Below are 18,383 nucleotides of genomic sequence, written 5' to 3' on the forward strand. Positions count from 1 at the left end.
AGGGTGGATAAATTAGGAGTTTGGGATTAACATATACACACTACTACATATAAAATAGGTAATCAATAAAGACCTACTGTAGAGCACAGGGAACTCTACTCAATACTCTATAATAACCTATATGGGAAAAGGATCTGAAAAAGATCCTTTTTATGTATATGTATACATAAATCACTTTGCTGTGCACCTGAAACTAACACAACATTGTAAATCAACTATAATATAAAATAAAAATCTAAAAATAAATATATATATAAACATAAAAATACCTATCTTAAAAAAAGTATTAGGGGGCTTCCCTGGTGGTGCAGTGGTTGAGAGTCTGCCTGCCGATGTAGGGGACACGGGTTCATGCCCTGGTCCGGGAGGATCCTACATGCCTCGGAGCGGCTGGGCCCGTGGGCCATGGCCGCTGGGCCTGCGCGTCCGGAGCCTGTGCTCCGCAACGGGAGAGGCCACAACAGTGTGAGGCCTGCGTACTGCAAAAAAAAAAAAAAAAGTATTAGGAGTATCAAGATCACATTGTACAAAAGAGAGCATGTGGGATGAGAGATATTGTTTGACGCTGTCTTTGTAAAATACCGTTTGCTACACCCTGATTGCACTGTTTTTCCTTGGCTTGGTAATTTTCTCCATCCCCTAAAAGGACAAAACTTTCTTTCTACCTCCCTACCTTCTTTCCTTCCCTTTCTTTTTTCAGAAGTGAACCCTGTGTGTTTGGCAAGCTTCTGAATAAGTGAAACTTTAAAAAAGGTTTGTTTCTAGTGATTACAGCCAAAATCTAGGTATTCAGAACTAGTAACTAAACAGAAGATTGAAGATGTAGGTACTGGGTCTTTTCTGGGCTAGACAGGGTACTCCAAAACAGTTCTGTAACTCTAGTCTCTTCTCTGGCAGATAAAGAATCCTGTGAACAAGCTTCTGAAGTCAGTGAAGCACAAACTACAGATAGTGATGAGATAGTAACACCTGTATCTCAGAAATGTCCTAAGGCAGTAAGTATACTGGGGTAATCATTGTGCGTCAGCCAGAATTGTAAGTAATGACAGTGTGCTTAATGGCCATGTGTGTGACGTTCAAATCCAGTTTTATTTAATGAACCAGATAGGAAATTCAAGTTATTTAGATTTGTGTTGCAAGTGAATGGAAGTCACTACAGGCAGATGAAAGGATCATTTTCTTGATTTGGTATAAATAAGGACTGACTTCAACACTTCTCTCTCCCATTTGGATCCCTTGCCTGCCTCCTTCATTGTATATGGTGATTCACCCCAGCCTAAGTGATGCCCCTTTCTTTAAATCTACCTAAAGAGAGCAGGTTTACTTTGGGAGGTGGAGGCTAGAAGGATTCTGTGGGAGGGCTCAAAGAGATCATTCAGTTTCTGAAGGTTTTTACTCAACCTTTAATTACAATTATTTATTAAACATTTCGACCTCAGATCTGCTTTGGAACTAATTGAGGATACACACACACACACACACACACACACACACACAAATCTATGAATAAATATCCACAGATATACTCACAGTCATTGTATTGGAATACTGTGGGGTTTTAAATGAGGTAGAAAACGATCACTTTCAAGCTGCTAGAATGCTCCCTGGTACATTTGTAGGCACTCAATAAATATTTGTTGAATGAGTGGCTGAATGAAAGATTAAAATCTAACTGAGGATTATGAGCTTAATTAGAAACAGTAAAGAAAAGCATAGGGTTAATTTTCTGAACTTTTATCTGTTATATCTTTTTTAGACATTTTGTAATTAATATCTTGAGAAATGTTTGTAAGACAGATCAGAGCCATAGAATTAGAACTAGACAGTAACACCTTAGAGATCATAAAGGTGAAGAAAACCAAGTGATATGTCCAGCATTGTAGCAGTAGTTACTGAAAGAACTGGAACTTGAGTTAAGGTTTCTAAACCGTGCACATCTCAGATCAACCCAAAAAGCAGTCAGCTGGTCAGCAAATTTTGGAACTACAAGTCAGACAGATGACGTTAAAAATATTACCCTAAATTAAAGGCTCTTAAATAAGATCTTCTGTTAGAAAACTTTTGTGTACCTAAAAATGTTGCTGGATAAACTAAATATGAAAACTGATCCCACTTAGTAAAAATTAGTGTTGTTATCAAATTAAACTTACAACACAGACACACATATACTTGATAGCAGAAAAGCTTTATCAAAAGTCCAGACTCTTGTTCAACTTGTCCAAAAGAATTTGGGCAAGGAACACAGAATACAAAGGAGAAAAAAACACGCAGGCTGAGGAGCAAAGAGAACAAAGAAGCAGGGGAATTTCCTGGCAGTCCGGTGGTAGGACTTGGCGCTTTCACTGCCGTGGCCGGATTCAATCTCTGGTCAAGGAACTAAGATGGCGCAAGCTGTGTGCCACGGCCAAAATAAATAAATAAAAATTTTAAAAAAAAAAAAAGCAGTTTATTGAGGCTGAAGTGAACGTTACACACTCAAAGAAGAGTGCAGGCATCCTCACAAGTGCGGAGCATACCACAAGGTTTTTTGATCCCCTTTTTATCTTATTTTCTTAGCCCTTTGAATGGGCGGGGTCTTTTTGATTAGGGGTGGAATATTCATTGAGAGGACGGTTGAGGTGTGGCCTAGATTGCACCAGGTTGCATCAGCTCCCAGTCTTACGCCTTTGTCTCCTGGAGCCACTGTACATGTGCTCTAAGAACTGTTTTCCCTTAAATTTTCCCTTACTAGTCAACCACACGGGAAGGTCATACAGGGTCATTGGCAATCTGCATTTTTATTGGGCATGCGCCATGGTTTTCATGGTCAGTGTTTCTTGTTCAGATGCTACAAAGTTTCTGTTTTAGATGCCATTTCTCCATGTGTCATGGTCTCATTAAGTGCAAAACAAGGAGGTGTATAGGCTGTCCTTGGGCCCAGCCCTGTCTTTTCTGCCTCATACTCAATCCTTTTTGTATTTCAAAATAGCTGGGCACGAAAGATGGAAGGAGTTGAAGGTCCAGAGGCAGTACGTGAGCTCTGTCCCTTTTGTGCCTGGAGTCAACCAGGGTAAAGGAGGAGGCAAGAGAGTGTAGTGTTTAGGAGCATGGAAATGTGTTTTAGACAGAAGTGGTTTAGATCCAGTCTCTGCTATTAATATCTATGCCGCTTTGGGGAAGTTATTGAACCTCTATTAGACTCTGTTTCCTCATCTGTAAAGTGGTGATATTTTTTTTTCTTGAAGTATAGTTTATTTACAGTGCTTCAGGTGTACAGCAAAGTGATTCAGTTATATATATTCTTTTTTCAGATTCTTTTCTATTAGAGGTTATTACAAGGTATTGAATATCGTTCCCTGTGCTATGCAGTAGGTCCTCATTGTTTATCTATTTTATATATAGTAGTTTGTATCTGCTAATCCCATACTCCTTAATTTATCCCTCCCCCCCTTTCCCCTTTGGTAACCCTAGGTTTGTTTTCTATGTCTGTGAGTCTATTTCTGTTTTGTAAATAAGCTCATTTGTATCATATTTTAGATTCCATATATGTGATACCATATGGTATTTGTATGTCTGTCTGATTTCACTTAGTATGATAATCTCTAGATTCATCCATATTGCTGCAAATGGCATTATTTCATTCTTTTTATGGCTAATACTCCATTGTGCATATATACCACATCTTTATCTATTCATCTGTCGATGGACATTTAGGTCGCTTCCATGTCTTGGCTATTGTAAATAGTGGTGCTGTGAACAATGGGGTTGTAAAGTGGTAATATGAAGTATGCCCACCTTATAGCCATGTGGCAAGATTTAAATAAGGTAATGTGTGATAAAGGTTTAATACAGGACTTGAGACAAATTAAGCACCAGATTATAGTGATGATGATGTTGATGGTGGCAGCAGTCTGTCTTCTCTGAAATACGCTAGTTCTTTTTTTTTTTTAATTTATTTTTGGCTGCGTTGGGTCTTCGTTGCTGTGCACAGGCTTTCTCTAGTGGCGAGTGGGGGCTACTCTTCGTTGTGGTGCGCGGGCTTCTCATTGCGGTGGCTTCTCTTGTTGCGGAGCATGGGCTCCAGGGCGCTCGGGCTTCAGTAGTTGCGGCACACAGACTCAGTAGTTGTGGCTCGCGGGCTCTAGAGCACAGGCTCAGTAGTTGTGGAGCACGGGCTTAGTTGCTCCGCGGCATGTGGGATCTTCCCAACCAGGGCTTGAACCCCTGTCTCCTGCATTGGCAGGCGGATTCTTAACCACTGCGCCACCAGGGAAGCCCATGAAATACGCTAGTTCTTAAATGCAAGCTTCTATGATCTGGTAGTGGCCCCTACAAGGAAGGACTAGGCCCTAAGGGGAGAGGATTGAGGCAGAGGGGTGTCATTTCCCTTCTACCTGCCAGGTCAATTGAATAGGTTGAACAGTATGACTTAAGGAAGACCTTTACGAAATGTCTTTCTCTTGTACTGCTAAAAGAGCAAAACAATCATAGTACATTTGGGTCTTTAACTCCCTGTCTTTTAGTCCAGAATTAGAACAGTTCCTGTATGATGGGATATGTATAGAACTGTTCCGCAGGAGGCTCTGTTAATTAGCACAAGGTTCCTAAAGGCCTTCTGTACTTATCTTTCAAGAATCCCCAGAAAATGATCTTAACCCAAACCATATGGTTTCCTCCAGATGAAGTTCCATTCCTGGTCTCAGGAATCAATCTCCCACTCTGAGTGGACCATATAAGTTTTCCCTTCCCCCTCTTAACAGCTCCTAATGAGAAGGGAGCAATCATTTCCATTGCTCTGTGGCCTCAGGTTACTGTCTTTTAGCCGTAGTGTATATCAAGGACCTCAAAGTTTATTCTTTTTTCTTATACTCTTAATTTCAGGGGTTGAAAATGTCTTGACCCCTTATGTATGCTAATTAGTTTTAGGAAATCTGCCCACCCCCCACCCCCAAATTATCTAGCACACCTGAATAAGCCAAAGGGAGCTGTCTGTCTGGCACTAATGCTGCGTAACTAACTGCTGTTAGGGGCTCTGCTAGCAATGAGTTAATATATATTTCAGTTGTTAGTATGGTTAATATTACTAATTATATATATGTGTGTATATATAAATATAAATATAAATAAATAAATAAATATATATGTGTGTGTGTGTGTATATATATATATATATATATATTTGCTGTTCAGTCCCAATAAGATTATATAACGGAACCAGCTCATGTAAAGGATTCTGGAGCAAAGAAAAATATTAGATTGAACCATATCTTAGTCAATTCAGGCTTCTATAATGAAGTACCACAGACTGGGTGGCTTATAAACAACAGAAATTTACTTCTTTTGGTCCGATTCTGGTGAGGGCCTCCTTCTAGGTTGCAGACTGCCAATTTCTCATTGTGTCCTCATGTGCCAGAAAGAGATCAAGCCAGCTCTCTGGCCTCTTATAAGGGCACTAATCCCATTCACAAGGGCTCCACCCTCATGACCTGATTACCTCCCAAAGGCCCCACCTCCAAATACCATCACATTGGGATTAGGGTTTCAACATACAAAATTTGAGGGGTACACAAATATTCAGTCCATAACAAGCCATATGAAATTATCACTTTTATAGATGAAAAATGATGGACTATTGTCAATTTCATATAGTTCAATCTAATAGGAATGAATAAAGCCTCCATGTGTACCTTGCTCAAATTTTAATTTTATTCATCCTCCTAATTCACCTTTGTTATCAGAGTAAACTTGATATGGATTTCTGATCATTTGTCCCAGGATTAGTTGCAAGTAAGGTAAGAATACATTTTTCTTTTATAAACTAGAATATTACAGATAGAGCTAAATCTCTACTGACCATTACCTATAATCCCTGCTGCCTCTCTCCCACCCCACCACCCCAAAAAAACCATTGTTTTGAATTTTGAGGTACATCTTTTCAGATCATAAAAAAAACTTTAACATTCATTTTGTTTTGTATTAGTCTTTTTTGCTTTAAATAAATGACATTAAACTGTATATGAACTGTACATATTATTCTTTTAAAAAGCTTTTTATTTTGAAATAATTACAGATTTGTAAACAGTTGCAAAAAATGTACGGAGAGGTACCATATACTCTTCACCCAGTTTCCCCCATTTTTCAAAACATTTTTGGTCTGTATTCTTCTGAAACATTCATTTTTCTTTTTGAAAAAAGTTTTTCTTTTTTAAAAAATTGAGGTATAGTTGTGCAATATTATATAAGTTTTGGGTGTACAACAGTGATTCACAATTTTTAAAAGGTATACTCCATTTATAGCTATTATAAAATATTAGCTGTATTCCCTGGGTTGTACAATATATCCTTGTAGCTTATGTATTTTAGTAGTAGTTTGCACCTCTTAATCCCCTACCTCTATCTTGCCCCTCCCTGCTTCCCTCTCCCCACTGGTAACCACTTTTGTTCTCTATGTCTGTGGGTCTCTTCCTTTTTCGTATATTCACTAGTTTAACTTTAAAAAATTTTTTCTTTACTTGAAGTATAGTTGATTTACAGTGTTGTGTTAATTTCTGCTGTACAGCACAGTGACTCAGTTATACATACATATATATACATTCTTTTTTTATATTCTTTTCCATTATGGTTTATCATAGGATACTGAAGATAGTTCTCTGTGCTATACAGTAGGACTTTGTTGTTTATCCATTCTATATATAATAGCTTACATCTGCTAACCCCAACCTCCCACTCCAGGTCTCCCACAACCCTCTCCCCCTTGGCAACCACAAGTCTGTTCTCTATATCTGTGAATCTGTTTCTGTTTCATAGATAGGTTCATTTGTGGCATATTTTAGATTCTACATATAAATGATATCATATGGTATTTGTCTTTCTCTTTCTGACTTACTTTACTTAGTATGATAATCTCTAGCTGCATCCATGTTGCTGCAAATGGCATTATTTCATTCTTTTTAATGGCTCAGTAGTATTCCATTGTATATATGTACCACATCTTCTTTATCCATTCATCTGTTGATGGACGTTTAGGTTGCTTCCATGTCTTGGCTATTGTGAATAGTGCTGCTATGAACATAAGGGTGCATGTATATTTTTGAATTAGAGTTTTGTCTGGATATATGCCCAGGAATAGGACTGCTGGATCATATGGTAATTCTATTTTTAGCTTTCTGAGGAACCTCCATACTGTTTTCCATAGTGGCTGTTCGAACTTACATTCCCACCAACAGTGTAGAAGGGTTCCCTTTTCTCCACATCCTCTCCAGCATTTGTTATTTGTAGACTTTTTAATGATGGCCATTCTGACCCGTGTGAGGTAGTATCTCATTGTAATTTTGATTTGCATTTCTCTAATAATTAGAGGTGTTGACCATCTTTTCAGGTGCCTATTGGCCATTTCTATTTCTTCTTTGGAGAAATGTCTATTTAGGTCTTCTGCCCATTTTTCGATTGGGTTGTTTTTGTTGTTGTTGTTGAGTTGTATGAGCTGTTTGTATATTTTGGAAATTAAGCCCTTGTTGGTCATATTGTTTGCAGATATTTTCTCCCATTCTGTAGATTGTGTTTTTGCTTTGTTTATGGTTTCTTTTGCTGGGCACAGGCTTGTAAGTTTGATTAGGCCCCATTTGTTTATTTTTGTTTTTATTTCTATTGCCTTGGGAGACTGACCTAAGAAAACATTGGTACGATTTATGTCAGAAATGTTTTGCCCATGATCTCTTCTAGGAGTTTTATGATGTCATGTATTATTTTAACTCTTTCAGCCATTTTGAGTTTATTTTTGTGTATGGCGAGAGGGTGTGTTCTAACTTCATTGATTTACATGCAGCTATCCAACTTTCCCAACACCACTTGCTGAAGAGACTTTTTCCTGTTGTATATTCTTGCTGCCTTTGTTGAAGGTTAATTGACTGTAGGTGTGTGAGTTTATTTCTGGGCTCTCTATTCTGTTCCACTGATCCATATGCCTGTTTTTGTGCCAGTACCACACTGTTTTGATTACTGTAGCTTTGTAGTATTGTCTGAAGTCTGGGAGGTTTATGCCTTCTGCTTTGTTCTTTTTCTTCAGGATTGCTTTGGCAAACCTGAGTCTTTTATGTTTCCATATAAATTTTAGGATTATTCTAGTTCTGTGAAAAATGTCATGGGTAATTTGATAGGGAATACATTAAATCTGTAGATTGCTTTGGGTAGTATGGCTATTTTAACAATATTAATTATTTTAATCCAAGAGCATGTGATATCTTTCCATTTCTTTGAATCATCTTCAATTTCCTTTATTAATGTTTTATAGTTCTCAGTGTATAAGTCTTTCACCTCCTCAGTAAGGTTTATTCCTAAGTATTTTATTTTTGCAGGTGCTATTTTAAAAGGTATTGCTTTTTTACATTCTCTTTCTGATATTTCATTGTTAGTGTAAGGAAATGCAACTGGTTTCCAAATGTTACTCTTGTATTGTGCTATCCTGCTGAATTTGTTTTTCAGTTCTAGTAGTTTTTGTGTGGAATGTTTAGGGTTTTCTATGTATAGTATCATGTCATCTGCATATAATGACAATTTTACCTCTTTCCTTCCAATTTGGATAACTTTTATTTCTTTTTCTTGTCTGATTGCTGTGGCTAGGACATCCAATACTATGGTGAATATAAGAGGTGAGAGTGGGTATCCTTGTCTTTTTCCATATTTTAGTAGAAAGGCTTTCAGCTTTTCACCATTGAGTATTATATTGGCTGTGTGTTTGTCATAAATAGCTTTTATTATGTTGAGATATGTTCCCTGTATACTTTGGTAAGAGTTTTTATCATGAATGAATGTTGAATTTTGTCAAATGCTTGTTCTGTATCTATTGATCATTTGGTTTTTTTCTTTTCTTCTTTTAATGTAGTATGTCACACTGATTGATTTGCGTATGTTGAACCATCCTTGTGAACTTGGGATGAATCCCACTTGGTCATGGTGTATGATGAGGTCATGGTCTTTTATGAGTTATTGGATTTGGTTTGCTAATATTTTGTTGAGAATTTTTGCATCTATATTTATCAAAGATATTGGCCTGTTATTTTCTTTTTTGGTGGTGTCTTTGTCTAGTTTTGGTATCAGGGTGATGGTGGCTTCATAGAATGTCTTTAGGATTCTTTCCCTCCTCTTCAATTTTTTGGAAGAGTTTGAGAAGGATCAGTGTAAATTCTTCTTTGCATGTTTGGTAGAATTCGCCTGTGAACCCATCTGGTCCTGGACTTTTGTTTGTAGGGAGTTTTTAAATTACAGAGTCTATTTCACTTCTAATGATCAGTCTGTTCAAATTATCTGTTTCTTCTTGATTCAGTTTTGGTGGGCTGTGTATTTCTAAAAACTTATCCATTTCTTCTAGGTTGTTAAATTTGTTGGCATATAGTTGTTCATAGTATTGCCTTATGATTTTTTGTATTTCTGCAGTATCAGTTGTTATGTCTCCTGTTTTATTTCTTATTTTCTTTATTTGGGTTCTCTCTCTTTTCTTCTTGATGAGCCTGGCCAGAGGTTTGTCAATCTTGTTTACCCTTTCAAAGAACCACCTCTTGGTTTTATTGATTTTTTTCTGTTTTTTAATCTCTGTTTTATTTATTTCCTCTCCAATCTTTATTACTTCCATTCTTCTGCTGACTTTAGGTTTTATTTGTTCTTCTTTTTCTAATTCTTTTAGCTGGTAGGTTAGGTTGGTTATTTGAGATTTTTCTTATTTTTTGAGGAAGGCCTGTATCACTATGAACTTCCCTCTAAGAACTGCTTTTGCTGTATCCCATAAATTTTGTATGGTTGTGTTTTCATTGTCATTTGTCTCAAGGTATTTTTTAATTTCCTCTTTGGTTTCATCATTGACCCATTGGTTATTTTAGTAGCATGTTGCTTAATCTCACTGTGATCATTTTTTTCTCATTTCTTTTTCTGTGGTTGATTTCTAGTTTCACGCCATCATGGTCTGAAGAGATGCTTGAGATAATTTCTAAACTCTCAGATTTATTGAGGCTTTTTTTGTACCCTAGTATGTGGTCAAACCTAGGGCATGTTCCATGTGTACTTGAAAAGAATGAGTATTCTAGGGCTTCCCTGGTGGTGCAGTGGTTAGGAATCTCCCTGCCAATGCAGGGGACACGGGTTCGAGCCCTGGCCTGGGAAGATCCCACATGCCACGGAGCAACTGAGCCCGTGTGCCACAGCTACTGAGCTTGTGCTCTGGAGCCTGCGAGCCACAACTACTGAAGTCCATGCACCTAGAGCCCGTGCTCTACAAGAAGAGAGGCCACTGCAATGAGAAGCCCATGCACCGTAGAGAAGAGTAGCCCCCGCTTGCCGCAACTGGAGAAAGCCTCCGTGCAGCAACGCAGCCAAAAATAAATAAAATAAATAATTTTAAAAAGAAAAAAAGAATGTATATTCTGGTTTTTTTGGTATGTAATGTCCTGAAAATATCAATTAAGTTTAACTATTCTATTGTATTATTTAGAATTTCTGTGCCTTATTGATTTTCTGTCTAGAAGATCTGTCCATTGATGTGAGTGGGGTGTTAAAGTCTCCTACTATTATTGTATTCCTGTCAATTTCTCCCTTCATGTCTCTTAGTATTTGTTTTATGTATTTGGTTTCTCTTATATTATGTGCATATATATTGATGAGTGTAAAGTCCTCTTTTTGTATTGATCCTTTTATCATTATACAATGTCCTTTATCTTTCTTTATGGCCTTTGTTTTGAAGTCTATTTTGTCTGAGTATTGCGACCCCACTTTATTTTCATTTCCATTTGTATGAGACATCTTTTTCCATCCCTTTACTTTCAGTCTATGTGTGTCCTTTGCCCTAAAGTGGGTATCTTGTAGGCAGCATATTGTAGGCTCTTGTTTTCTTTTATCCAGTGTGCCACTCTTTGTCTTTTGATTGAAGCTTTTAATCCATTGGCATTTAAGGTAATTTTTGAAAATAAATTTATTTATTTATTTTCATTTATTTTTGGCTGCGTTGGGTCTTCTTTGCTGCATGCGGGGTTTCTCTAGTTGCAGTGAGTGGGGCTACTCTTCGTTGCGGTGCATGGGCTTCTCATTGCAGTGACTTCTCTTCTTGTGGAGCATGGGCTCTAGGCATGCAGGCTTCAGTAGTGGCTTGCAGGCTCTAGAGCGTAGGCTCAGTAGTTGTGGCGCACAGGCTTAGTTGCTCTGCAGCATGTGGGATCTTCCTGGACCAGGGCTCAAACCCATGTTCCCTGCATTGACAGGCAGATTCTTAACCACTGTGCCACCAGGGAAGTCCCTAAGGTAACTATTGATAGATATGTATTTATTGCCATTTAAACCTTATTTTCCTGTTGATTTTATACTTCTTCTTTGTACCTTTCTTTTTCCTTTTGTGGTTTGATGGTTTTCTTTTCTATTATACTTATGTTCTCTTCTTTTTGGTTTTTGTGGATCTATTGTATGTTTTTGATCTGTGGTTACCCTGTTTTTCAGGTATGTTAACCCCATCCTATTTCTACTTGCCTAAGACTAGTAGTCATATAGGCTCAAACACATTCTAGGAACTGAAAACAAAATCTACATTTTCTCATTTTACTCCCCACATTTTATGATTTTCATGTCCTCTTTTACATTTTCATGTTCATACTTTTGCTGTTCACTGTGGTTATCATCACTTTCACAGAAATTTTTTTATTTTTTTAATATCTGTGTACTGGCTTATTTAAGTGATTTACTTTCCAATTGTTATTTTCTCTTTCCTTTAGATTCTTACTTCTTTTCTATTTAGGGAAGACCTTTCAATATTTCCTTTAGAATAGATTTAGTATTGCTGTATTCTTTTAGTTTCTGTTTGTCTGAGAAATTCTTTATCTCTCCTATTCTGAATGATAACCTTGCTGGATAGAGTATCCTAGGTTACAGATTTTTCCCCTTCAGAACTTTGAATGTATCTTGCCCCTCCCTTCTGGCCTGCAGCATTTCTATAGAGAAATCAACTGATAGTCTTATGGGGGTTCTCTTGTAATTAACTGTTTGTTTTTCTCTTGCTGCCTTTAGAATCCTCTTTATCTTTAACTTTTGCCATTTTTATTATAATATGTCATGGGACTTCCCTGGTGGTGCAGTGGTTAAGAATCTGCCTGCCAATGCAGGGGACATGGATTCGATCCCTGGTCTGGGAAGATCCCACATGACGCAGAGCAACTAAGCCTGTGCGCCACAACTACTGAGCCTGCACACCACAACTACTGAAGCCCGCCGCAACTACTGAAGCCCACGTGCCTAGAGCCCGTGCTCTGCAACAAGGGAAGCCACCACAATGAGAAGCCTCTGCACTGCAACAAAGAGTAGCCCCCACTCACTGCAGCTAGAAAAGGCCCGTGCACAGCAACGAAGACCCAACGCAGGAAAAAAAAAAGTCTTGGTGTAGGTCTGTTTAGGTTTATCTTGTTTGGGACCCTCCATGCTTCCTGTACCTGGATATCTGTTTCCTTGTTTAGGTTTGGGAAGTTTTCAGCCGTAATTTCTTCAAATACATTTTCGATCCGCTTTTCTCTTTCTTCCCCTTCTGGAATTCCTATCATGCGTAGGTTGGCATGCTTTATATTATCCCATAGGTCTTTTATATTGCTTTCATTTTTTTCATTTGGCTTTCTGTCTGCTGTCCTGATTGAGTGATTTCCATTATTCTATCTTCCAAGTCACTTATTCGTTCTTCTGCATTATCCATTCTGCTATTTATTGCCTTTAACTCAGCTTACATCTCAGTCAATGAGTTTTCTGATTTTTCTTGGTTCCTCTTTATAGTTTCTAGTTCCTTCTTATAGTACTCTGCATCTCTGTCAGTAGCCTTTCTTAATGCCTTCAGTACCCCTTTTTGAAACCAGTGTCTATTAGATCAAAGAGGTCTGTTTCATTGTTTGTTCTTTCAGGGGAATTTTCTTGGTCTTTAAACTGGAGGTGGTTCCTCTGCTTCTTCATTTTACTTACATTTCTCTTGCTCTGTGAGTTTAGGAGAAACAATTATCTACTGTGGTCTTGGAGGGCTATTCTTATGTGGAAGCGTTCCTGTGTAGCTGTGTGGATTTAATATTTTTGGTGCAAGGGCTGTTTCAATATGGATATCTGTTGCCTCTTCCCTCAGCATGTGCAGGCCATTATCCCCTTGATAGGGGGTGTGCAGATGTGGCAGTGCTCAGTCCTAGGATTCTTGGTGGCCGTGGTGGCTTATGTGCATCCCCGGAGCACGTGATGGGTGCAGGAGCTGCTCGTGACCACTCCTGGAGCCCGTGTAGGTGGTGTCCTACCGCCTGAGAGCACATGCAGGGAAAAAGCCTGCAATGGTGGGTCCCACCCCTCCCCTCGTGCACCCCCCAAACAATGGCACCTGTCCTCTAAGGTGGCCTGGGCTTGTTCCACGAACACCCTCAGTTGCAGTCACACCAGACTCCAGCCCCTTCAGGCTGTTTTCACACAGCCAACCCCAGTCCTCTCTCTGAGTCTGATATCCGAAGCCTGAGCTTCAGCACCCAGCCCCAATCCGCACCAGCAGATGCACATCTCAGGCTGGGGAGTGCAGGGCGGTGGCACTGACTGTGCAGGTCTCTCTCCATTCTGGCTGCTGAAAACTGGTTGCTGCATTCTTCTCTGAGGCTCTGAAGCTCTGTCCCAGCTGATCTCCCCGCTGGTGAGGGGATTTCCCAGGGTGCGGGAACCTTTCCTTTTTCACAGCTCCCTCCTAGGAGGGAGGTCCCATCCCGATTCCTTTCTCACTTCCTTTTTTTCTTTTGTCCTACCTGGTTACATGGAGATTTTCTTGCCCTTTCAAAAGTCTGAGGTCTTCTGCCAGCATTCAGTAGACATATTGTGAGAATTATTAATACATGTAGATGTATTTTTAATATATTTGTGGGAGGTGGTGAGCTTCACATCCTACTACTCCACCATCTTGATTGCTGCCCCACTTTTTTTTAATATTTAACATATAAGTGCTATCATACAATATTTGTCTTTGACTTATTTCACTAAGCATAATACTCTCCAATTCCATCCATGTTGTTGCAGATGAAAATTTTTCATTCTTTTTTATGGCTGAGTAGTATTCCATTGTGTGTGTGTGTGTGTGTGTGTGTGTGTGTGTGTGTGTGTGTGTATACACCACATCATTTTATCCATTCATCTGTTGATCAGCACTTACATTGCTTCCATATCTTGGCAACTGTAAATAATGCTGCTATGATGAACATTGGGGTGCATATATCTTTTCAAATTAAAGCTTTTGGTTTTTCCAGATATATACCCAGGAGTGAAATTCCTCAGTCATATGGTAGTTCTATTTTTAGTTTTTTGAGGAACCTCCATACTGTTTTCCACAGTGGCTAAGTTTATTCCTAGATATTTTATTTTTTGACACTATCTTAAATGGGATTTTTTTTACTTTCTCTTTCTGATATCTCATTGTTAGTGTAAAGAAATGCTACAGATTTCTGTATATTAATCTTGTATCCTGCCACCCTACTGAATTCATTTATTATTCCTAAAGTTTTTATGTGGAGACTTTAGGATTCTCTATATAGAGTATTATGTCATCTGCAAATAGTGAGAGTTTTACCTCTTCCCTTCTAATTTGGATACTTTTTATTTCTTTTTCTTGCCTGATTGCTGTGGCTAGGACTTCTAATACTTTGTTGAATAGAAGTGGGGAGAGTAGACATCCTTGTCTTGTTCCTGAATTTAGCAGGAAGGCTTTCAGCTTTTCACCATTGAATAGTATGTTGGCTGTGCGTTTGTAATAATTGGCTTTATCATGCTAAGATATGCTCCCCCTATACCCACTTTAGTGATAGTTTTTATCATGAACGAATATTGAATTTTATCAAATGCCTTCTCTGCATCTGTTGCGATAATCATGTAATTTTGTCTTTTTTTTTTTTTGGTTAATGTAGTGTATCACATTGACTGATTTGAGTATGTTGAACCATCCTTGCTACCCTGGAATGAATCCAACTTAATCATGGTGTGTGATCCTTTATATGTATTGTTGGATTTGGTTTGCTAATATTTTGTTGATGATTTTTGCATCTATATTCATCAAAGATATTAGCCTGTGATTTTCTTTTTTGTAGTGTCTTTGTCTGGTTTGGGTATCAGGGTGATGGTGGCTTCATAGAATGAATTTGGGGGTGTTCCCTCCTCTTCAATTATTTAGAATAGTTTGAGAAGGATAGGTGTAAGTTCTGCTTTTTATGTTTGGTAGAATTCTGCAGGGAAGCCATCCAGTCCTGGACTTCTGTTTGCAGGGAGTTTTTTTTTTTAATTACAGATTCTATTTCACTGTAGTGATTGGTCTGTTCAAATCATCTGTTTGTTCTTGACTCAGTTTTTTTGTTTGTTTTTGTTCTCTTTTTTTTTTTTTGCAGTACATGGGTCTTTCACTGCTGTGGCCTCTCCCGTTGCGGAGCACAGGCTCCGGAGGCGCAGGCTCAGTGGCCATGGACCACGGGCCCAGCCGCTCCGCGGCATGTGGGATCTTCCTGGACCGGGGCACGAACCCGTGTCCCCTGCATCGGCAGGCGGACTCTCAACCACTGCGCCACCAGGGAAGCCCTTGTTCTCTTTTTACAACAACAGCAAACATTTATTTTCACACAGTTTCTTAATGTCGGGAAACTGGGAGTGGCTTTGCTGTGTGGTTCTGGCTCAGGGTGTCCTGGGAGGTTGCAGTCAAGCTGTCAGTTGGAGCTGCAGTCATCTAGAGGCTTGACAGGGGCTGGAGGATCTACTTCCAAGATGGTGCCCTCACATGGTGCTAGTTGTTGGTAGGAGGCCTCAGTTCATCACCTTTTGAGCCTCCCTCTCCATGGGCTACTTGAGTGTCCTCAGGACACAGCAGCTGGCTTCAGTCAGAGTGAAGGCTCCAAGAGGAAGCAAGGCAGAAGTCACAACGTCTTTGCCAACCCAGCTTTAGCAGTCACACTCCTTCCTTTCCACAGTATCCTGTTTGTAGCAAGGTCAGTCTTATTCAACGTAGGAGGGTATGTAGGAGGTGAGGATCATTGGGGACCATCTTAGAGGTGACTACCACAAACCAGTAGGTTGCTATGACCAGGATCTTTACTGTGCCCCTAGGTTTGCTTCATTGATGACTCCAGCATGAAATAAAAGTTTTGATTTTTATGTGTTTTTTTGTTCTTATTTTTTATTTATTTATTTATTTTTATATCTTTATTGGAGTATAATTGCTTTATAATGTTGTTTTAGTTTCTGCTGTACAACAAAATGAATCAGCTATATGTATTCATATATTATCAGGCTGTATGTTTCTAGAAACTTGTCCATTTCTTCTAGGTTGTCCAATATGTTGGCATACAACTGTTTATAGTAGTCTCTTAGAATATTTTGTATTTCTGTGCTATTAGTTGTTATGTCTCCACTCTCATTTCTTATTCTGTTTATTTGGTTCCTTTCTTCTTGGTGAGCCTGGCCATAGGTTTGTCAGTTTTGATTATCTTTTCAAGAAACCAGCTCTGGGTTTTTTTATTTTATTTTTTATCTGTATTTTATTTCCTCTCTGATCTTTATTATTTCCTTCCTTTTGCTGACTTTAGGTTGTGTTTCTTCTTCTTTTTCTCATTCATTTAGGTGGTACATTAGGTTGTTTATTTGAGATTTTTCTTGTTTATTGTGGAAGGCCTGTATTACTATGAACTTTCCTCTTAGAACCGCTCTTGCTTCATCCCATAGATTTTTGTAAGGTTGTGCTTGTGTAAGGTTGTTGTTTGTCTTGAGGTATTTTCTGATTTCTTCTTTAATTTCATTTTCGACCCATTGGATTTTTAGTAGCATGTTGTTTAGTCTCCTTGTGTTCATTCTTTTCCCGTTTTTCATTCCGTGGTTGATTTCTAGTTTCATACCCTTTTGGTCAGAAAATATGCTTGAAATAATTTTTATCCTCTTAAATTTGTTGAGGCTTGTTTTGTGACCTAATATGTGGTCTATCCTAGAAAATGTTCCATGCATGCTTGAAAAGAATGTGTATTCTAACTTTTTTGGCTGTAGTGTCCTGTACATTATCAATTAAGTCCAACTGGTCTATTGTGTCACTTAGGACCTCTGTTGCCTTATTGATTTTCTGTCAGGATGATCTGTCTCTTGATACCAGTGGGGTGTTAAAGTCTCCTACTATTATTGTATTCCTGTCCGTGTCTCCCTTTATGTCTGTTAGTATTTGTTTTATATATTTAGGTGCCCTTATATTGGGCACATAAATGTTAATAAGTGTCATATCCTCTTCTTGTATTGATACCTTTATTATTATATAATGTCCTTCTATGTCTTTCTTTATGGACTTTGTTTTTTAAATTAATTAATTAATTAATTTATGGCTGCATTGGGTCTTTGCTGCTGTGCGCACAGGCTTTCTCTAGTTGCAGCAAGCGGGGGCTCCTCTTCGTTGCAGTGCATGGGCTTCTCATTGCGGTGGCTTCTCTTGTTGCGGAGCATGGGCTCTAGGTGCACGGGCTTCAGTAGTTGCAGCACACGAACTCGGTAGTTGTGGCTTGCGGGGTGTAGAGAGTAGGCTCAGTAGTTGTGGTGCACAGGCTTAACTGCTCCGTAGCACATGGGATCTTCCTGGACCAGGACTTGAACCTGTGTCCCCTGCATTGGCAGGCAGATTCTTAACCACTGAGCCACGAGGGAAGTCCTGGACTTTGTTTTAAAGTTTGTTTTGTGTGATATGAGTATCACTACCCCCACTGTCTTGTTTCCGTTTGCATGCAATCTTTTTTCCATCCTCTCACTTTCATTCTGTGTGTGTCTTTCATCCTGATGTGCATTTCTTCTAAGCAGCATATTGTAGGTTCTTGGTTTTTTGTTTTGTTTTTGATCCAACCTGCCACTCTTTTTTTTTACGGTTTTTTGTTTGTTTGTTTTTCTTTTTCACGGTACACGGGCCTCTCACTGTTGTGGCCTCTCCCGTTGTGGAGCACAGCCTCTGGACGCGCAGGCTCAGCGGCCATGGCTCACGGGCCCAGCCGCTCCACGGCATGTGGGATCTTCCCGGACCGGGGCACGAACCAGTGTCTCCTGCATCGGCAGGCGGACTCTCAACCACTGCACCACCAGGGAAGCCCAAGTGTCTTTATTTTTAGGAAGCACCCAGATTATTTTGATGCAGATTTGTTGAGAAATATTGCCCACTGAACTTCCTAGGAGAAGGCACAGGAGCTCTGCTTGCTTCCTAAGGGAAGAAAAGATGGGTGGTGGGGGGCAGATTTGGAGAAGTGAGGACATTGGCCTGGCGACCTGGAGGAGAGAAGCAGCCCTGAGGGCACTCACAGATGAAAGGGAGAACTGTGGCTATAGGGCCACCCTGGACTGACTCCTTGCTAGTGTCACGACACTGACTTGCTGCTACACTG

General features: G+C 39.2%; 1 protein-coding gene across 1 annotated transcript in view; it reads left to right on the plus strand.

Annotated features, from left to right (window-relative positions):
• The window catches only part of RPGRIP1 (RPGR interacting protein 1), a 162,519-nt gene that overhangs the window by 135,537 nt on the left and 8,599 nt on the right, over nt 1-18,383 (plus strand). Inside the window, 1 exon segment of the mRNA XM_049705479.1 lies at nt 898-995. Within this exon segment, the coding sequence (XP_049561436.1) occupies nt 898-995 (98 nt within the window).

The sequence above is a fragment of the Orcinus orca genome, chromosome 2, assembly GCF_937001465.1.
Source record: "Orcinus orca chromosome 2, mOrcOrc1.1, whole genome shotgun sequence".
In the NCBI taxonomy this organism is placed as follows: domain Eukaryota; kingdom Metazoa; phylum Chordata; class Mammalia; order Artiodactyla; family Delphinidae; genus Orcinus; species Orcinus orca.